Source organism: Siphateles boraxobius, unplaced genomic scaffold (genome assembly GCF_051911475.1).
Source record: "Siphateles boraxobius isolate OS27281-9 unplaced genomic scaffold, OSU_SipBor_1 53, whole genome shotgun sequence".
In the NCBI taxonomy this organism is placed as follows: Eukaryota; Metazoa; Chordata; class Actinopteri; order Cypriniformes; family Leuciscidae; genus Siphateles; species Siphateles boraxobius.
In genome coordinates this window covers 4,390,201-4,412,999 of record NW_027509175.1, presented here as the reverse complement: position 1 = coordinate 4,412,999, position 22,799 = coordinate 4,390,201, and the positions used below count along the sequence as shown (strand labels likewise).

Sequence of the window (22,799 nt, the reverse complement as noted above, 5' to 3'; positions counted from 1 at the left end):
TAGCAGTGTCAATCACGCTCGTGTACGCACTGATCACCCCTCTCTTGCACAGCGCGAGCGCGTACCGTGTTCTTGACTCTCCTGTTCGAACTCGTTCATCCAAATGAACGAATCTTTTTTCAAGTCATTTCGTTCATTCAACGAACGAAATGACTCAAAAAAAATGTGTTCATTTGGATGAACGAGTTCGAACAGGATCACGAACGTGCATCACAGAACAGAGCAAGGCGAGCATTTGTGCTTATAAAACTTAAAGTTTTTTATTTATTTTTGAAATGACCGATCGTTTCACTAGATAAGACCCTTATTCATCGTCTGATATCGTTTAAAGCCCTTTGAAGCTGCGCTGAAACTGTCATTTGGTCCTTGAAACGTTTGTGTCCTATTGAAGTCCATTATATGGAGAAAAAGCCTGGAATGTTTTCATCAAAAACCTTAATTTCTTTTCGACTGAAGAAAGAAAGACATGGACATCTTGGATGACATGGGGGTGAGTAAATTATCAGCAAAAGTTTTTTTTAAAAGTGAACTAATCCTTTAACGTTATCTTAGTAGCTATTTATAATAGAAAGAGTCCAACCTTATAAAGTTACATGTATTGCAAAATACATAATGATTTGAGGACCAAGTTTGTAGTCAAAGTATGGGCAGGCCATAGTCAATGTAAAGCATATTGTTGATGTTTCGTCCCTATTAGTGAATGTTCCATAACTGTTTATAATCCGCCGTCATCGGTGGTCCTGCTTACTAGCCTGCGCGTTCACGGCAGGCTCCGCTGTGGAGGGAGGAGCTGTGGAGGGAGGAGCTGTGGAGGGAGGGCTGTAGTGCATCAGAGAGCAAGGGGGTTGGACCTGTAAGTTGTGCTTCTTCAAATCTTCAGGCTAAGTCAACATTTTCTCAAAACTCCCTACTGCAGCTTTAACTAACTTTGTAGATTAGAGAGCTGACTTATGTGGACTGAATTGTTTGCTTTATCTCTCATTGTAGCTTCTTATGCCTATTAGGCTACTTATACTTTTATACTGGATATTATTGATCATTAAAATTGACATTTAACAAAAAGAGACAGGGTTGTGTAATTTGATATATTCTAAAATAAATAGAACATTTTTTATATATATTTTACTATTCTCTTCACTATATGCAGCCTGCATGTATAATAAATCTTTGTTTGTTAAATGTCAGTTTTAATGATCGATCATGTTTCATATTTTTTAAATTAAAACAAAAAGAAGCAGGGTTGTTTTTTATATTTCGTGTTGTTATAGCCTAAATATAGGCTATGCAGTGAAGATAATCAATGTGCGTTGTCTGAACCACAAGACTTTTTAAAATGAAATAAAGAGGCAGATCAGTGTTTAATTACATTTTATACCATATTTCGTTTTATTGTTGCCTAAAATATACATACAGAGATAACCGGAGTAGCCAGAGCGTGCTGAGTGACGCGAACAAGAACGCCGATGTTCCATTTGCAGATACCGGACTCGTGTCCTCTCGTCCTCGGGAGTTCGTTCTCCCTAGTCGAACTTGGCAAGTCCGAACTACCAAGGACGCAAGTCCGAAGTTTGTGTCGCTATTTTTTCACGCAAGAGCTGTCGCAGCCGTTTAATATAGGCCGTTTCTCAATTCCAAGTAGGCTGGCCTATACGCGTGATTTTTTTCCCAAACCACTTCAGCGGAAATCCCGCCCTGCAGCCGATTTCATTGGTTTAGGTTACAGTGACGGGTAGGTTTAGGGATCAGTGTTTGGTGTAGGCAATCAGTACAGTGATTGACATGACCAATGAAAACTTTAGAATCGGCTGCAGGGCGGGATTTCCGCTGAAGTGGTTTGGAAAAAAAAATCACGCGAAAAAATAAGGTGGATAGCGACTTATAGCCTATATTACCTAACATTCACACTAACTCTACTGTCTATAGAAAATGCAACATTTAAGATAATATTTTACCGTTCCATCCATTTTCAAATATGTTCATTTTCAACAGCATTTGTGCAGTGTTCACACAAGCAGTCATTATCATCAATGTTCTCATTTACGATAACAAACAATTCTCAGACTGTAAGTGACTGTTCACAAACAAGCAAAACTGATAACGACCCAGTCACAACCTCGGGAAGTCCTGTATAAAAAATAGGCTATAGGCCTTCTGGTGAGTTAATTATTTGCTTAAATTCGAGGAAATGAAAAAATAAGGTGAGAGAAAACAGAGGGAATATTGGTGGAAGCATAGAAATCCGTAAAAAAACATAGGCCTAGGTTATATAAGGATTGGTTTCACTTGTGAGGAAGTTAGGAGTTTTGTTTGGCGTTCATGACAGTTTGAGTTTTGTGGTGGAGTAGCCTAGCCTAACTGAAAGTATAGCGACAAATGATTTCAATTTGAAAGGTATGTAACAGTATCTTTCCAGTAAAATGCTACTTTTCCGAGAGAAGAATCAGTGTAACGTGACAATATGCCACATCTGCACATTGGAAATAGACTGTAAAAAAAAAAAGAAAAAAAGATAGCCTATAGGTTCACTTCCTCTGGAAAGTCCAAATAATCTTTGTGATCGGGTTCGTTCAGACGACTCATTTAAATGCACTATTTGAATAAAACGATTCCTCGATTATTTTGTGTCCGTATGCATCATTTGTATGTTTATTACAATAATTTTACAAAATAATAGGCTATTATTTAATTATTTTCTGCCGTTGGTCGCTATTTGTATGCAGTTAAATAAGTAGGATACTATTACATTCATATTTACTATTTTTATTGGTGGCTAAAAGAGATCCTGTGTTTTTGCCAGATAATGTAAATACATAAATATGTGTATATATTGAGCCTGCTGGTAAAAGACGTTTTGCGGAATCTCACCTGCTTTTTTTTGTCCCCAGTTTGAAAACCCCTAATTTGGCTTATTAATTTATCTATAAGGACCAGTTTAACATTGAGTTATAACTAGCTTGTGGCTCAGTTTGTTGTTTATTTGGTTAAGAGTAGGTGAAATTTGTATCTGCATCTGCAGTAATTTATGTATTGTATTAATGTTTTGCAAAATTCAATAATAGGGTTTAATCAGATTTGATAAATGTGATTTGAATGATTGTTTTATTTTTTTTCCTATAACTGAAAAAACACCAAATGCTAAGTCATAGCCTATAGGCTACATCCGCACATGTCAATGTTGATCGATTCAAAATCTCCTGAAGCTCATTCATTTTATCTGGATATGTCACATGGATAACTGCTGCGGGTGACATGGTTCACATCCTTGTGACATCAGCAAAAATTTTCCCAAAGAATAGGCCTATGTTGCGCAATTCCCTGACTCACTTCCAGGACGGAGCTTTAAAAGAGCAGCAATCTCCACAATGTGGACAGAATTCTTCATCAACAGAACTGAACACTTAAAGCAACTAGCATCAAGAATACTTTTCCTTTTGTGGTTTTCAGTTGTAAATCTAAGCTTCACTTTGGCAGAATGAACTGCAAAATCTTTTCGGTCTTTGTTATTGTTGCTCTGGCATTCCTGACCATTGGTGAAGGTAAGTCAATTGCAAAAGCAAATTCTGCTATAAAACGTTTTTCAGGTTAATCAGTAACCATTGTTTGTACATAATATGCACTTTATTAAGTCATGCATGTATGTGATAACACAATATTAACTTATTCTTGTGATTTTGCTTTCAGGAATGAGTCTTAGAGGTGTGGGTGTAGATCTACGCTGTCACTGCATTAAAACAGAGAGTCGACGCATTGGTAAACATATAGAGAGTGTGGAGCTCTTCCCTCCCAGCCCACACTGTAAAGACACAGAGATCATGTAAGTTTACACCTTAACAATGGCATAACACTTACAGATTACATAGATCCAGATGAATACAATCAAAAATATGGTTCTTACTGGGCTTTTTTTTCTTCTTAATTTTTAGCGCCACCCTTAAGGGATCCAAGAAAGAAATCTGTCTGGACCCTACTGCTCCCTGGGTGAAGAAGGTCATTGAGAAGATCCTTGCCAAGTAAGTGTCAATAAATTCTCATCATTTTTTTGGGAAAAAAAGTACAACCAATGAAAAATAGCCTACAAATGATCAGGTCTTCTCAAGGAAATAATATGGCCTCTAAATAAATGTATTTTTGTTTTGCAGCAAAACACAATGAATATCTGGATCATGTTGAGCTTGACGATATACACTGTCCACATCTGACATTTGCTGATAGGCACCATTCTGCTTGTTTATGTTTAAAACAGCTTGTTCAATGTTCCGTTTTGGTTACATAATTATTGTGCAGTATTTATATTTATGTATTTATATATTATATATTTTTTTAATAAAATGATTTTGTACAAAATCTCATGACATTTACTTTTCTTCGTCGTATTTTACACATTTAAAGACATATTTGCTTATTTAGCCTGTTTTATTTATTTATGCTAAAAAAAGGTGCACTAAACTCAATGACAACCAGTTTAAAACAATGACAACAAACATTAATATATTTTTAATGATTAGATGGGTGCAATGCACTTTCACCTTACTCTTTAAGAAAAATGAAACGGCTCTCTTTTCATGATCAAAAAATCATGGTTCATTTTTAGATTTCTGTGTTCATTGCTTATTCAAGGTCCAATTGTTTTGAGTGTATCTTTAGCTGAAAAAGACAGTTCGCAGTTATTAATTAAAAAATAAAATAAAAACATGAGGCTTTAAGATCGCTTCACCACTTTTTACCGCCACATTTTTTAAATCATTGTAAACAGAGGATTTACTCTGACTCTTGTATGTTCTTGGGTCCTTATAGAAAGAAAATAATCACTTTATAATTTAATAAAATATAATTATTACAAATGCATATGATGTTTAGAAATGAGTTATATTCCCGTAATGACGTGGATTTAAAGGTTGAATAAAATCTGATTGTAGGGTTTTTTTTTATCTGTGTTTGAGCCACTAGCTCTACTGTCAGTCTCTCAGAGCATTGCCCTGCATACTGAGAAGGTTAGAAAGGCACATCTGGCAAACATGTTTCTATACAAGACTGAACATGTTGCCCGTGGTCACGTGAAAACTTGTGACCACATCAAGAGAAAACACCATTCTATTGCACCGTCAGGCACTCCCACATTATCTGCCGCTAATTTCATTGCACTTTGGACAAGTATTTCATTTTCATGACAGGAAATATGCATGCATGGCTGTGATGTTAGATTATCAGGTCAACCTGTAATAATCAATGTGGGACTAATAAATCAATTAAATGCAACAATATTAGTGTTTAGAAAAAAACATAACCGACTCTTTTGTTTTTCTTGTTCTATATGCAAAATAATTGTATTACTAAAATCACTCCATAAACAAAGTTTTTATCTTCTCCATTTTAAAAGCCTATGAATTTAATTAAAATGAATCCTTTTTTTTTTTTTTTTTTTGAGGAATGAAAATGATTTAGTAATGATACATTTAGTATGACAAAGCCAACCAAGAACTAGTCTTGAGTACATGGTATTTCACACAGTCTGCGGTTCATTTGAAGATCAAGAATGGCAGGTATAGATGGCATAACTGGTTATGACAAATTATACCTGCGTCAATCTCTTTCAGTCATCTCTTTCCCTTTATTACATTAGGTAGTTACGTTTTTTTCCTTTTTTCTTTGTTTTAGTGTTGAATATAAACCAGATGGAGAGTGTTAAAAATTTTAGTACATAAGAAATGGTTAATGTTTTTAATGTCATAATAAATAGTATTAATCTGAATATCAGTAAGAATTTGAGTCTTTTTTTCTTTCTTGTTCGTCTACTCTATGAATGCCCCCCCCCCCCCCCCCGAAAGATTTAAACTCCTTCCCTTTCTCCATTGTGTCTTTTCATTTTTAAGCTTTCTTCTTCCTTTCTGCTGTCTACCAGCTGTTGCCATTGTTTTTTGTTCCTTCTACAACCTTCTTTCAGAGGAGAACAGGACTCACAAATGCTGGCCAGGGCCTGGAAAAGAAGGGCAAAGAGAGAGAAAGAATAGGTATAGACTATATTCTTCTTTTGCAAGACGGAGGCACAGCATTGCAGCAGAAATGCCTCTTACTCACTAAACACATGCTGACACACATTTCTAACAGGATGTGTGCAGGCAGGCCCTCACCTCATAGAGTGGAGAGCAAATCCCGTCGATATAGTCAACCTGCATTTGAGGTAACCGAGAGGAGTTTTCACGGTCCATCACACTCTGTGAGAAACAGAGAAACACTATTTGTAAAAAAGATAATTATTTTGGAAACTATAATATAATATGCCCCCTCTTCCTCTTCAATATAATATCTTCCTGTACAAAAGTAATGAAGTGGAGAAAGTTAATACATAACTTTAAACTTACAATTGGCTGGATGTTGAATTCATACTTTTCTCTGTCTCCTTGTGCATAAAATTCTGTTGCCACAAGTTCAGCAATCTGTTGAGATGATGAGAAAGAAAGAGAAATGTGTGTATGTGCGAATACAAGTGTGTGTTTCTACACTTGAATGCATGTGTGGTTGTGGTGTATCTGCATGCATGCATACAAATGTGTGTGTGGGAGATGCTCACCTGCTTCTGAACTGGCCATGGTTTGGTTATTGCACATATGTCACTTGCTGTCATTAGCATTGACCTATTTAGATCAGGAACATCAGTTAATATAGAGACAGGAAATGGTTACAAGCGAACAAAAATGTGGTGAGTGTTTCCTGTTCTTGTGCTGTTCTGCATTCAGTTAAAACGACAGAATAAATCAAATGTGTATGTGTTTTTTGAAGTACAAGAAACGTGTAGGATTTTGTGGGTTACACTGTATGGGAGAATGTGCATCAGATGAAATGTATTTTTCATTATTATTTTTAGTCATAAATGAGTGAATGTTGTGCATTAATGTGCATATTCTTCTAATATATTTTGTCTTTTTTTTTTACCTCAGCAGTTCTCTATGTCCTTCATCCTTCCAAAGAAAGCTGTTATTCTGAGCAAGTTTAAAGAACTTTGTTCTCTTCCTATAGTTATATAAACCCATACAGCCACATTAGCTTGTTGTGTTTTAACATATTTTCTGTGAACATCTTTGTTTATAGCTTCAATTGGAAAATGATTATAGCTTACTCTATATACATAGCAAGGTCTGTTGCCAGAATGTTTTTCTCAATCATCTGCACACAGGCCCAGTACTCCTTCAATGAGAGCGAGCTCAGAATCTGACTGCCCTGAGAGGAGAAGAGGGGTGGGAAGTATGAATCAGCTGTGCATGGACATGAATTCATTAATTTAGGAATAGATGGATCGATGAACAACTGAACAGCTGGATGGGTGGGTGGATGGATGGACAGACGAACAAATGAACAACTGGATGGATGGACAAATGAACAACTGGATGGATGGACAATTGAACAACTGGATGGATGGACAGACAGACAGACAGACAAATGAACAACTGGATGGATGGATGGATGGATGGATGGATGGACAACAGGATAGATGGATAACAGGATGGATGGATGGATGATTTCTATTATGAATGAATGGATGGACAACTGGATGGGTGGATGGATGGATATTTATTGTATGTTATGAATGGATGATATTCAATGTATGTTATGGATGGATAATTTATGTTATGGATGGATGGTTAAATAGTTGGATGGAAGGATGGATAAATGATATTATGGATGGATGGATGGATTATATTATGAATGGATTATAATTGTGTTATGATTGGATGGATGGATGGATCAACAAATTATTTTATGAATAGATGAATGGATACATTATTTTATGAATGGATGGATAAATTATGTTATGGCTGATGTTATGAATAGATGGATGGATGATGTTATGAATAGATGGATGGATAATTATGCTATGAATGGATGGATAGATTCTTTTATGAATGTATGTATGGATGGATGGATGGATTAATGGATGGATGGATGGATGGATGGAAGATGTTAGGAATGGATGGATGGATAAATAATGTTATGGATGAATGGACGGATGGATAAATGATGTTAAGGATGATGGATGGATGGATAAACAATGTTATGAATGGATGGATGGATGGATGGATAAACTATATTATGAATTGATGGATGGATGGATGAAAGGATGTATAGATGTTATGGGATCTTACGGGGTTGTTGAGAATGAGAAGGCACATGTCATAATGATGGTGCTCTAGGGATGAGTGACCATACAGCTGTGCCAGAGGCTGGTTACTCCTAAAACACAGAGAGAGAAGCATAGGGGAAAGAGAAAAAGAGAATACCAAGATGCACTACAGACTGTAAGAATGCATTATTTGCCAGGACAAAATATTAAGGCAATTTACAGTGTTTAAATGTGTGTCCAAATACTTATAAGGCCAATGTAGCTGCATAGCATTACTGAAGTTTAGAATAATGTTTATAATACCACCATAGTTAGAGATGTTCTTTATCAAACTGGGGGTTCGAGAAGTGTGTACTAGTTTACCTTTCTATGTAAGAGTTATTCACACCTCTATGGTCCAGATCATGGCTCAGACTGGCAATCATGAGAGCAAGAACCTCCAGACTGCTAAAATTACTCTGGATTAAAGAACATGAGAGATTAAGTAAACTTGGAATAACACCAAATGTGAGGGCAATGAAATATCAGAGATTTGGGAGGACATGGATTAATTAACTAATAATTTGCTTAACCCGCATCCTTCCCTCGCACTTTGTAACACATCTTTCCCTCGCAGGTCAAAATGACCCGAAACTCTAAAATTACACTTTTTTTTTGTCCAGAAAGCTTATTTTATTTCATTTTTATAATATTTTGTCTATTTTTTGGTATTATATATATATATTTTCAATTCATAATAAATAGTCATTTAAGCACATTCCTCACATTCTTTCAACTTAAATTCAAAATAATTTGAATTTCATATAATTTCATGCATATGGTAAACCTTTTAATTTCAGCTCAAAATATCTTACATTGGGTGTCTTTGCTGACCTCTTATGAAAAAAAAAAAATGAAATAATGTTTCATGACTCTTGCCATTACAGTAGATGGCCTAATAGCTCTGTTTGGAGCATATTACCTGTTCCGCTGGGTCCTAAAGTCATTTCTCTTTAGTATACATCCAGGTACATATGTAGACAATATAAAATAATTTTTTGGTAAAGTTTTAGCAGTTTTAGTTTGAATTTTGAGCATTTTTGTTTTTTCTATGTGCACTGAAGCATTCCTCGCATTCCATTCATTTCTATGGAGGTCAAATTGCCCCGTGAAGAAAGGATTTGTTATTTTTTTTAATTAAAAAAAAACATAAAAAAAAAAAAAGATTAGGACAAATTGTTTATTGACAGACTATGATTCTGACCTTTAGCTCCTTGGTCTGCAGCATGACAAACATACACTGGGCAGTACGTAATGCATGACTCCAGTTATGATAGACTACATTGTTCCTGTAGCACTTCCTTATGCTCAAAACCCACTGACACAGGGTCTGAAAAAGAAAGGGAAACACCAATTCTAGATCCATAGCTTACATGCAAGTATATTACTCAAAGCTTGATTGTGATTTTAGTTATTTAGAAAAGCCAAGCAGGATTAAACCAGAAACCTTGTAGTCAAATCTGAAATCCTGGGGCAAATTAAGATCCAGGAACATACGCACAACGGCCTGAGCCATGGCAGTCTGGGACATTTCAAAATCACTAAAGCCAAAATCCAGTAGACAGAGAGCATCTGCTGACGGGATGACGGACTCCTGGAGGAGAGGAAAGCGAGGGGAAATGGGAAGATTATTGATTCAATCTTTCAAATGACACACTGAAAAAATGTCCTGGGTTGAATGGTGCAACTCACAAAACCACAAACATACAAGAATAAACAATCCTAACCACAGGAAGTTGCAAGTTCCTTCATCACATCAACAATTACAGGCTTTAACGCTTAAGTTATAAGTAAGTTATAAATCAGTTAATTTAGTCATTACCAGTGTATGTGCGGTTATAGAATGATTGGAGGTACTTCTCAAGAAAAATACAAGGAAGTATTAAAAAAGAATGTTACCTCCAAGTCATGAATCTCCTCTTGTGAAACAGAGATTTGATAAGATAATACCTATAGGTGCAAACACAAACACACCCATATACATACACATCATGAAAAGAAAAAGAAAAACTATGTACAGTATGTTCATTGCAAAAATTCTGTAGAACTTTCAAATATTAGATTTTCCAGTGTAAATCAAGTGTCTTGTGTGATTGCTGAGTCAGCATTCAAATCACTTACTCATTATTCTTACAATATGAAGTGATTTCCAGTGACTCAAAAGGAATGTTGATGGCATTTCCTACCTCATTAGTTACAGCCAGCCTGGCTCTGGTTTTATCTGCCTTCTGCTGCGTGTTGAAGTTCTGCAATCCTAGAGCACAGTACACCGCAAAATCCTCCAGGAGGAGCTCATCAGCTCGGCTAAAAACTTCTGTCTCAGCAAGGGCCACGTTTCTTTTATTGACTATCTGGCACACTCCTATAAGTAGAAAACAGTATATACTGTCTAAACAGACTATTTTCATACCAGTATCATTGTCAACCCTTTAAATTCCTTTAGAGATGAACAGAATGGGATGTGTAATATATTTGAACTGAGGCCAATTGCTAATAAGATCTTTTTAACTGCATCAATGACATTAAAAAGGGAGCAAATAGAGACTTTTTGACCCTAGAGTTAAAAGACCCCCAGTTATATCATGTGTCTCCTCTTCGAACAGGATTAAAAACCAATCTTAACAACATCACAAACTGTGCTCAGATTTTCTAAGTCTGGGATTTCCATATGAACTCTAAACTCTGATCTGAATTATGTATTCCATGTTAAATTTAGAGCTGTATACTCTTATTGTATGTAATATAATATAATATGATCTCTTGAGCTATAAATGAAAAAATCTGAACAACCAAAACATCCTCTGGGAATACATGATGACAGAGTTTTCGTTCAATGGAACAATACAAGACTGTGGAAAGATCTACCTATTGAATGACATTACCTCTCTGTTTGCCTCTCAGAGGTGTGCCGATCAAACTTCTGATCTGAGGGACCTTGGAAATCTGGGGCTTGGAGAACAAAAACAGTGCATGTCAGAAAAAAAAATTGGTACTTTTTGGTCAGATGATGATATGTTTTTGCCTATTTAAAAAAGGAAGAAAGACTATGACAATATGTCATTGCTGGTTTACAAGTAGAGATATGATCTCAATCACTACATTAGCAAAAGTATTTATACCAGCAGGTATAAATAGATGTTATTGGTAGGATTATATAAATAATAGAGTGACAATTATTAAATGAGTCAGATCAACTTACAGGCCTGTTGACAAGGTTCAGCGTCTCCATAGAGTTTTGCACATGAACAGCATACATGTAGCTGATGTCACTGGTGTCACAATCCCTGAAGATTACATTCACATCTGCCATTTTAAATTTAACTGACATAAAATTGCTCATTGTTTGCATATGAATACAAATGTTTTATTTATTTTTTGTTTGCTAAAGTTTTAGGGAGAAATTCTGAAGACTATTATTATATGACTTTCAACATTATGTGCTCAAACAAACCAAAGTAAATGTTATTGTGTGTCGTGATCAAATTATAAATGTACATTTATTTACCTTGTGGAATATTGGACAGAGCGATTGGTTACTTCTATATGGACCATCCTTGAGAAAGGCCCCTTCAAGACATAAACCCTGGATCTATCAGTCAACTTATCAAGCTGTTTTTAGTAGTTCAGTTTCATAAGCATTTCATGAGCTTTGTGTTGTTTTTTAGCCTTTACAAGAAATTAAATGAGAGTGAACGACTTAAGCAAGAGCAAAACCAACACTTAACAGATGCTAATATACAAATGAACCATTCTCCATAAATGTATTCATTTTTGTACTACCGTGGAGCTGTCATCTGAGATGAAAATAGTACAGAATTGTGCTTTTGTCACTGGCAGGATGACAGCAGCCAGTTTGCTGAGCATGTCATCCACAGAGGGGTAGTCATGTGACACCAGCTGGGCCAACTCCAGCAGAACCTGTCAATCAAATCCACAATTATAGCCATAGTGAATTTAAGATGAGTCCTAAAGTAACGTAACTGCACAATGTAGGATTAATAAATCATTGTGATTTATACATCATACCACCATGGTATTACTTCATACCACTTTTCAGTACTTTTTAAGTTAATTGCTAATTGTACTGTATATTGTAAATATATCTTATTTTCAGTTAGTTCTGTCAGTTATGTCTACTTCAGAGCAATCACTTATGTTGAAGCATTCCTATTTGTGACCTTGGAACACAAAACCAGTTCCATGGATCAATTTTTTGAAATTGAGATCTATACTCTAAATAAATCAGCTGTCCATTGTTGTATGGTTTGTTACGATAGGATAATATTTGGCCGGGATACAACTATTTGAAAATCTGGAATCTGAGGGGGCAAAAAAATCGAAATATTGAGAAAATCGCCTTTAAAGTTGTCCATTTATGTTCGCCATTGTGCTGCATTCACTCACAAAAATAAATATTTTATATATTTATGATAGGAAATTTACTAAATATCTTAATGGAACATGATCTTTACTTAATATCCTAATGATTTTTGGCATAAAAGAAAAATCTATCATTTTGACCCATGTATTGTTAGCTATTGCCACAATTACACACAGTGTGACTGGATTTGTGATCAAGGGTCACATTAAGACACATAAAGGTGTCTAAATGAATAAATGTTCAGTCTGTGTGATTTACCTGGTTGCGTTTGCTCTCTTGTTCAGAACTCTCACACAGCTGGCTGTTTTCCAGGATCAGTCCGAACAACACCATATGTGACGACAACACCTAGTGGCAAAACAATGTCTCATTCTTTGACTCCATTCAAGTCACATGACAGTAGTTAGCTTTTATTATTTATTAGAGATACCTGATCTATGTCACAAAATTCATATTCAAATTTCATGTGTAGTTAACAATGTGCTCTGTATTATTGAATTTAGATTTTTGAAAGGCAAAATGTATGCCATGTTTAATATTGCTCAATACTTGCTTTCTCATCTTGCTCAGAGAAACAGCTGTCTACGCATGTGCCTCGCCTGCTTTTGTTCACAGCCATGATGACACCTATAACCTGCCAAAATCAGTCCATAGACAGTTAAAAACAAATGAATGTTCATTACTAAAAAGACTGACTACAGATACAAATAATACAATATACATTTAGTACAACCAATCTTGTTAGTGGTACTAATGCAATACTGGACATATAGCATAGTGACAATATATTTATAACTGTCCAACCTCCTTTTTGTGGTTCAGGATGGGCACACTGAGAATACTCTTGGGTGTCTCTTCTCCTGTCTCATACAGTTCAATCTGAAATCTTGGATCCTATAAAAGGACAGTTCAAATCAGTTATTTGAGTTATTCAGTACAACACATCAGTTTAAAACCTTGCGTATGCTGTTTTATAACTGGGCGCAGACAAACATGAGCAATTTCAAAGGCATAATGGGGCTGAACCCTGAAAGAGAGACAAAGATGAGAGTTGTGGCATGTTTCTGAGAGAAATACCCGTGTCTCTGTAAAGTTTCTGCACTATTCATTCTGTCTCTCTCTCTTCTCACATTCTATCAGCTCTCACAGTAACAAAACAGGGTTTAAACTTGGATCAGAGAAGATTTCCCTTCCAGATATGCCTCAGAGCGCGCGTATAAAGACTCACAAGTGCATGCAATCTTATCTCTCGTTCCCACGCATATTCAGTTCCAATAAACTTAAAGATGAGGATGATATATTTGCATAACATAAGTATATATAAGTTATTATTTTTTAATGTATCCATCTGTCAACATTAAATATTTAATTGTGCATGCTCATTTCCCCTATTTTTACTTTGAGATTACCCTCGCTATCATATAATGCTCACTTAAATTTTATCATTAAAAACACTTAGAATTTAATAAAACTGTTAAATGTAATCTTTATCAAACTTCAAAATGAATAACCATTATCATATTGTACTATAATAGGTTTTGGGGCCTAAAATCATTTTTTAATTTTATTTTAGTTTCTAGTGTTTTCATTTGAATTTATTTAGAGAAAAAAAGTATAATTTATTGTATATCTGTTCATCTGCTCATAGCTTATTTCATACTGTACAGAATTATGTTGTGATGCCTAAAGCAACTTGTAGATTTTAAAATGATTTGTTTTCAATCGAAATGTTTTATTTTAATTAATTTACAAAATAGTATAGAAATGTATTGGCAATCTGCTTATTGGTATTGGCTGTTTATTAATATAATATTTATAATGCATACATAAATAAATACAATAATGAAATCTAAGTCACAAAAGACACTTAAAAAAATTATCTAATCATCAATCATCTTCATGTTTTCAAATATGTTCATCTTACACTGTTTTTTCATTCTTCATTTCATTTCATTCTTATGATTATTTATTTCTTAATGTCATTCTGCACTTTCTGTAAAGCTGCTTTGAAACAATATGTATTGTGAAAAGCGCTATACAAATAAATTAAAATTGAATTGAATTGTGTCCACACACTGCAAAGACACATTTATATGCTAACACCACATAAAAGTGAATTTTACATCCTATGATATCCTTTAACGCTCAGTCTGTTTTGAGTACAAAGAATGAGTTCAGGTCAATCCTAAAGTGTCTGAGTAATCTTAGACATGGAAAAACCTTAATTTATTACCTCACGGACATCCCTGATGTTAAGAGGCCTCCCAGTGCTGACCACATATCCCATAATACACTTGTCCCACTCTGCCTGTGTGTAGTCGTAGACAGACTCCTCATTTGATTGGAAGACAGGACCCAAACACTTTACACCCGTTTTGTCCACGGTCGTCATTGAGAAACAGCAACTCTGAGCCTGAGTGATTTCACAAAGATGTTGCAGGACCTGAAGACGGATATTTTTGTTCTGTAGAGGTCTATTCGGACCACCAATGAGCCGCATCATGAAGTTACAGGACTTGACTCTTCTACACTGTCCCGCTGGTCTCGAGGAGCTCAGAGAATATGGCAAACACGTTGACCTTGACACACAAGGTGAAAAATCCAAACTCTCAGGATTATTAATCTGATGGACGGAAAAGAAGGAGTGTGGTCTTTTCATTGTGGTAGGGTGCAGAATCCCTCGATAGGGCCCACACATAGGGTGGGACACCCTGCGTCTGCCAAGAACAGTCATCCTAGACCTTGGCTCAGTTATGAGGGTTTGGGCAGTTTGGGCTCTTTCTACACAACCATTCACCCAATATCTAAGAAGAGAAGGGACGCAGCAGATTAAATGGCAATGCTAGCAATTTGGGCAAAGCCATCCCTGTTAACAAAGACAATTGTGGGTGGTCACCAGTGTATCTTGTGTTTTGGATGATGTTTTCCAGCTTAGAACATAGGTCTGTTTGTCAAAATACCAAATTAAAAATCATACTGAAGAACTATGGTGGTCCTTTCATCAAACACTGTCTGTGAGATCATTTATGATGTCTCTCAAAAAGATTTCCTTACTGGCTAATGTATTATTTTTTTTATTTAAAATTATTTAAAAGGAACGAACTCTGACATAATGAAAAAGTTACTTTACTACTTAGTTTCTTTGTGTTGGTGTTTAAGGCTTAATGGAACTATAAAAGTAAAACTTTGAGTGTGCCATATTAAATAAATAACAGGTCAATAAATTGTATACACAACCATTTACAAGTTTGGCAAAAACATTATGGCCTGGTTCGACAGACAGTACTTAGAATAGATTAAGCTGTGATTATGCATTAGTTTAATTAATTAGGTCATATAATTAGCTTTAATAAATGTGTCTTAGAAAAAACATTACTGGTGTGCATCTTGAGACAAAACAGTGGCACTGACATATTTTAAGATATGTCAGTGCAAGTTTCTTTCAGTTAAAACATGCCTTTTAGTCTGGTACTAACTTAAGTCTTGTCTGTAAAACTGACCTCGCAGAAACATAATCTGGTGCTATTTAGAACAATTTTTCTGACTATGCAATTTTCTAACTTTATGACTTGAAGAATGAATATGCATGATTAAAAATGCTTCACATCACATCATTTAATAACAAGATTTTTTCACGCACTCGCAGATTCACACCACTACACTGCTCACCTTGAAGATCTGCTAAAGTAAGACCTGGCAGAATCTGAATGATCATCCAGCCATGCCTTCACTCTCTCGCTTTCCCGTCCCATCCTGAATCCCAGTCTCTGGGTTTTGGCACCTGGGTTCCAGAGCGGTGTGAAGAACCATCCAGCACTGGTTATAACACTCTGTTCTTTCTCGCTGTCATTCCTCTCCACTCGAGCACCCTTCTCTCCATTCTTCCTTTTTTTACCAGATTTGGACCTGGACCCTTGAGACCCCCTGTGGGTTGAGGTGACTCCATACCTGCCTTCAACGGGCAAAGAGGACAGGGACTCCGTGTGCAGACATGGCATGCTTTCTCTCTTTTTTCTTCTCTCCAAATACAGATGCTGATAGGCAAGTTGCTGGACCTTCCTGAAGGAGTGATAAAAGAGAGATGAAAAGCACAGATGCACGGTCGCTGTCCAGGGCAGGTCAGAGGATTAAACTTTGCTGTCACCAGCTATACTAACAACTCAACTCTTCACATTGGATCTAGAGACTAATCTGTTACATAAAACAAATCCCTGAAATAACACAGATGGGTTCTGTTTTGCCCATTCAGGGAAATGGATTAGTGTCCCAGAGAACTATTAATGACTTTGCACTCTTGTCTTTAACTCACTCTACCTGCCAAAGAGCAATTAGAAAATGTCAAGTGGACATACATAGACAAATCCCACATGATCCAAAGCCAGATAAATAAGCAAACTGAATAAAGACAAGAACAGAGCACGAGGACAGTGAACATACTGACCATGGAGTTTGATTAATAACACAAATTTAAATTTGTTTTTATGATAGATTTTGACATTCCTAAATAATTTATGTCAGAAGAATGTCATCATCAGGACTTTCCAATGCGGTTCAGTCATGAGCATCTTTAACCACATTCCTTTTTCTAGAAAGCACTTCCTCTTCCCCTACGAAAGTTTCACAGCAGAAAAAAAGTAAAGTCCAACGAGTTATGATATAACTTGTTTTTAATGAGAATGCCAAAGCAAGCTCCTTATGTTAAAGTGATATTGTGATGTAATATTTATAAAGTCCACAAAAGTAGGCTACACCAAGTACAATATTTCTAAACCATGGTACAAACCAGCGCAGATTTGGCTACATAATAAGGATCTTAAATTATTATTAGTTTTATTAAATGTCATCTTGTTGTGTTTCTGGTTGCAAGAATCACCTACAGGATCCAATTTGAAATTTTATCGCATAATATTTTCTAAATTATTGTAATTTTTGTGAATCATCTATGATTGTATACATTGTTGTGATTGATTGTGATAGACTTTTTGAAGAACCTAGTAAGAAAGAATAATCAAATACATAATTAATAAATATAATTTTAATACATAAAAAATATTTTTATTTCTAGAAAATATTCACATCATTAAAAGTGCACTGTAATGTCACTCTTTACATTGTCGTCTTCTGGCCTTGGCTCTGGGCAGGACCGCGCAATGTAACGTTGCCACAAGTCAAGACCATTCATAGTTATAGGCATCTAAAGATTTATATGCCCTCAGTTTGTCTTTACGCTTGGTTTCTCTATCAGGTTGGTGTAGAAGGCAGGCCACTCAACCGAGGAAACGTTAATCCTGTCAGATCATCCATCCATTGACTGAGTGTGTATGGGTCGGCCAATCTGGTTCCGTCCGTTAAAATTAACTTTTGCAAATAACAATCGCGGTCCTTGACAGTGAGTGACCTTGCACATTAAGATCAAATCTGATTTTCTCCCGTCATTGTTAAAAAACAAGCTAACAAAACTAGTAAACTAGCGTTAGTGCAGCGGCCAGAGGGATCGTTCTGCCTCCACCTAAGCTCCGTCCACATAAAAATGTCATCATGTTTACCAACTGAAAAGGGGTCTATTAGGGCCTACTACAAGTGCACGGTAAAATTGTAATTTTTTTCATGTTATTAACTTTTGAGAAGCGTTCATACAGTTTTATAGCAGGGTTAAAGGGTTAGTTAACCCAAAAATGAAAATTCTGTCATAATCACCCTCGTGTAGTTCCAAATCCGTAAGACTTTCGTTTGAGGATAGATGGCTTGGGTTACCTCGCAGTCTGAGCATTGCTGCTTTGTACGGCACCAGCAATGTCCTGTAAATCCCAATTAACAGCCATTCTGAGGAGTTCATGGTGTCAAGAACACAGGAAGCATGGCAGTACAGAGAGTCCAGGGATCCAAAGGTGGCAGCAGCTGGCATACAGGTGCGAACAGGCAGGAAATGGAGTGCAGGAAAATCGCTGGAGGTGGCTGAGTCACGGTTGAGGCAAAAGGCACTGGTGGGGCCCATAGCAACAGGACGTGCCGGTTCGCTACTTCACGGTAACAAGAGTTGACAATGCTCAAGTTAAAGAGCGTCAACACCTTGTTCAGGAGGAAGTGTGGGCAGGCGTGGAGGAAGTCAGAGCTAGCAGGATGGTGGGAATGGGACAGCAAGGAGCTTGGACTAAATGGGAAAATGTTCGGCAACGTAAGATCACCTGGGCCAACATCTGGAAAGGAGACTTTCAACGTATCAGGTTCTTAGTCCAAACTGTCTACGATGTCCAAACAAGTCCAGCAAACCCCCACATCTGGAGCAAAATTGAGACACCTTCCTGCCCCCTTTGTCCATGAAGGGGATCCCTAGAGCATCTCCTTAGTAGCGGTCCAAAAGCCCTTGGAGATGGGCGCTATCGCTGGCTCCACGATCAGGTGCCTCAGGCAGTTGCTGAGAGCATAGCCACACCTATTAATACCATCAAGGGACACCACAAATCAAGGACCATCAAGTTTCTCAGAGCCGGAGAGAAAGCCTTTCCACAACCCAGAGCAAAGTCTGGCCTCCTCACTACTGCCACTGATTGGCAACCTGGAAGATCTTGGTAAACAGCTAAAGATCCCAACCACAAGGCTTCGTCCAGATATGATTATTGTCTCAGATTCTACCAAGAAATTGATCTTATTGGAGTTCACTGTGCCTTAGGAAGAGCACATGGAACGAAGCCAATGAGAGAAAGCGCGCCAAGTACCAGGAGCTAGTTGAAGAGTGTAGGAGGCAGGGCTGGCAAACCCGTTGTGAGTCTCTGGAGGTTGTCTGCAGAGGATTTGCATGGCAATCACTCTGCAGCGTGTTCAAAATTCTAGGCATCACAGGGGAAGCTGAGAGAAAGGCGATCAGATCTGCAACCGAAGATGCAGAGAAAGCCACTAGTGGCTTTGGATTAAGAGGGCAGAACCGTGGGCAATTGCTGCTGGGACACAGGCGGGGTCTGATCAACTCCGGCCGTGTCGCCTGGGCAAGGGTGTCTGATGTTGAAAGACCCGAAACAGCCAATGACCCCAGAATACATTACTGAGGATGTGTCCAAGTACATCTGCATGTTGTATCCTTTACATACAATGATTTTGCACTCTTGTCTTTAACTCACTCTACCTGCCAAAGAGCTTTTAGAAAATGTGAAGTGGACATACATAGACAAATCCCACATGATCCAAAGCCAGATAAATAAGCAAACTGATTAAAGACTAACAGAGCAAGAGGACAGTGAACATACTGAACATGGAGTTTGATTAATAACACACATTTAAGTAACACATTTATATTTAAAAACATTTAAAGTTTTTATGATACGACAGATTATGACATTCCAAAATATTTTGTTTTAGAAGAATGTTATCATCAGGACTTTTCTCAGTCATGAGCATCTTTAACCACATTCTTTTTTCTAGAAAGCACATCCTCTTCCCCTAAGAAAGTTTCACAGCAAAAAAGAAGTAGTAAAATGCAACTAGTTATGATATTGTGTGTAATATTTATAAAGTCCACAAAAGTAGGCTACACCATGTACAATATTTCTAAAGTATAATATAATTATGTAAAGTATAATACTTCCAAGTATTCAAATGTCTTTACTATTTCTTTTTATTGCATTGCATTTCAAGTGACACCGCCATGCCAATAGCCTACATCTCTTTGAAAATGTATTTAATATTAGCGTCCTCTACTGGTACTCCTAAGAAGAAGAAAAAATAGAAACCAGAGGCTTGCCTTATTTAGCCTACCTGAGCGACGTGATGAACTTTCTGTCAACTGCCTGACTTCCAACGGATGCATTTTGTATCGATTCATCAGGGGTGGTTCTAAGGTCAGTGGATATTCAGGGCTTTAGCCCAAACTAAAATTTTTATTTAAAGGAATTCATTAATTATAAAATCGATTTAAGGTAATAAAGAAAAAGAAAGGCCTATTGTATTTGTGAAATATTTTAAACTGTCTGCAAATAATAATTTATTTTTAAGTATGCATACATTCTCTCTACATGATTCAAGGAAATTATAGCATATTTTCAATTCAAAAAGGCAACATTTAATTTTAAAAAAAGTTGAGTAATTTGTGTCACCGGATACTCGGTAGTTGAACATTTCTATTGTGAAACAGTTGTCAGATTTTAAATGTTTATCTACTTACATTTTAGAATGTCAAATACATTGCAGTTAATGTCATATTTGCATCTTAAGTTTATTGCTAATAATAATGACAGGTTTGCGCAAGTGTAGAACTCGGTGACATCGCACAAAACACATCTTCAGCACAGCGACTCATTTAAAGGCCTCTGATTGGCCGATGCATCAACAGACATTTCAATCCGCAATGCTGCAAAAACACGTTGTAAGTACCTTTAATGCAAAGGGAAACAGATAAATAAAACTGTAATATGCACTTTCATGATAAGGGAATCGCAGCTGTAATCTTATTTATATATATTTTTTCTGATTAATTGTATTGCTCTATGAGAAAGAAAAGGTAACAAAATATTCGGGGTTTTATTAAAAACATTCGGGGCTTAAAGGTGCAGTGTGTGATTTTTAGCGGCATCTAGTGGTGAGATTACGAATTGAAACCAACAAAAGTTACAGTGGCCGACAGGAAAATATGTCATCGTCTGAGACAGCAGAGAGCTACCAGTTCAGCAATGAGGTTTCTTTACAAGGATAAATTAAGAAATTATGTTTACTTAATTATTCAGTAAAACTATATGTTATTGCGAATATTATTGTTACTTGTTCATCATTGTGTCAGTGTTTTATTCGCTGAACTAAGCTTGCTTCCCAATTGCACGAAGAGCAACATAGTAACAAAACGCGTTTGTCCTTTTAGGGCTACTGTAGAAACATGTCGGCCATTTCAATGTAAGGGGATCCGTGGTGTATGTAGATAGAAACTGCTCATTCTAAGGTAATACAAATATAACGGTTCATTAAGTAAGGTCTTTATACACCAGAAAACTTGTTTTTCAAGGTAGTGACGAAACGCGCTCTGTAGCGCTGTTTGTTCGCTGTCGGCTACGGTAGAAACATGACGATACAATGTGCCCGCGGTTATGGAGATATAAATTTCTCATTCTAAGGTAATAATAACATAACGGTTCATTATGCAAAGTCTTTATACACAACTAGTTATGGATCTTATTTTGCATTTCTGTCAATAGATCCTCAGAAATATTACACAATGCACCTTTAAAGGGATAGTTCACCCACAAATAAAAATTCTGTCAGTAATTACTCATCCTCATGTTGTTCCAACCCCGTAAGACCTTCGTTCATCTTCGGAACACAAATTAAGATATTTTTGATTAAATCTGATTAAATCTATTTTTGATCACTCCTCCATAGGCTTATAAGGGATTGAAACTTGCCAGAAAAGTTATTTAAGACATCGTTAAAATAGTCCAAGTGACTACAGTGGCTCAATCTTAAGTTTATCAAGCGACAAGAATAGTTTTTGTGCGCAAAAACAAACAAAAATAACGACTTTATTTCAACTATTAATTTCCTTCCCTGTTGGCCTCGAGTCAGTTAACGTAGTGTAATAGCGTAGTGCTTCTGTGTTGTACGTCACACGTAGGCTCACTATTGGCCGACCCTGGTCATTTTTTGTTAGAAGCATTGTTTTGTTAACCTCAGTTTTTTTATTTTATTTCATTGTTTCCCTACAGAAATGGCAAAATTAAGTAGTTTAAGTAGTTTAGATTACCAGAAATGTTTATGCATATAACCTTACAATTATTACCCAAATGTTTGCTTCCTTAGTTTAGACAGTTGTTCAATCCTAAACTTCCCATCCTACTGTTTATTAATATCTACACACACTAGGGGGAGCAAGTCAACAAGTTTTCAGAGGATCTTCATGTCTTCCCAATTTTATCATATTACAGTATTGGCTTACAATCTGTCATACCTCTTTTCACATTCATGTACATCCCTGTTCTCTTACCTCAAATGTGTATATTTATCCTTCCATTATTTTCTTTCTTTTATCTGCATTTCCTATTCCATCCTTCCCATTTCGGATGTCATCTTGCCACATTTCCCATCAGTCTCATTGTGGCACACGTCTCACTCCAATGAATATCTCTGGCTCCACCGCATCCCAGATTCTCTTGCCTCTCTTCTCTTGCTTCTCCCTGATTCCTCATCTACTCTCCTCTCCTCTCTAAGCTCATTCCTCTTGTCACCTGCATTGGGAGGGGCAACTGAGGATAGCTGAGCTCTGATTGGTCAAGCAGGTAGGAGGCT

The 22,799-nt window shown here is 36.6% G+C and overlaps 2 protein-coding genes across 3 annotated transcripts; one reads left to right on the top strand and one right to left on the bottom strand.

Moving 5' to 3' along the window:
• The first annotated feature begins 3,272 nt into the window (after positions 1-3,272).
• On the top strand, positions 3,273-4,344 carry cxcl8a (chemokine (C-X-C motif) ligand 8a). The gene is made up of 4 exons (XM_077204923.1): positions 3,273-3,536; positions 3,682-3,814; positions 3,924-4,010; positions 4,140-4,344. The coding sequence occupies exons 1-4, from the start codon at positions 3,473-3,475 to the stop codon at positions 4,150-4,152; spliced, it is 297 nt and encodes a 98-aa protein (XP_077061038.1). The 5' UTR covers positions 3,273-3,472; the 3' UTR covers positions 4,153-4,344.
• Positions 4,345-4,394: 50 nt separating this feature from the next.
• On the bottom strand, positions 4,395-22,717 carry pde5aa (phosphodiesterase 5A, cGMP-specific, a). Of its 2 annotated transcripts, none has more exons than XM_077205085.1 (22): positions 22,498-22,717; positions 16,206-16,595; positions 14,770-15,340; positions 13,341-13,430; positions 13,090-13,170; positions 12,795-12,884; positions 11,936-12,073; positions 11,661-11,722; positions 11,355-11,439; positions 11,038-11,104; positions 10,342-10,517; positions 10,055-10,105; positions 9,603-9,749; positions 9,360-9,485; positions 8,480-8,574; positions 8,139-8,226; positions 7,115-7,215; positions 6,931-7,008; positions 6,569-6,632; positions 6,360-6,434; positions 6,129-6,212; positions 4,395-5,974 (listed from the first exon to the last, which is right to left on the bottom strand). In XM_077205085.1, the coding sequence occupies exons 2-22, from the start codon at positions 16,532-16,534 to the stop codon at positions 5,828-5,830; spliced, it is 2,745 nt and encodes a 914-aa protein (XP_077061200.1). In that variant the 5' UTR covers positions 16,535-16,595; positions 22,498-22,717; the 3' UTR covers positions 4,395-5,827. The 2 variants fall into 2 exon arrangements, with proteins under 2 accessions (XP_077061200.1, XP_077061201.1); XM_077205086.1 differs by lacking the exon at positions 22,498-22,717 and adding an exon at positions 20,286-20,349 and having other exon boundaries at positions 5,594-5,974.
• Positions 22,718-22,799: the final 82 nt, after the last annotated feature.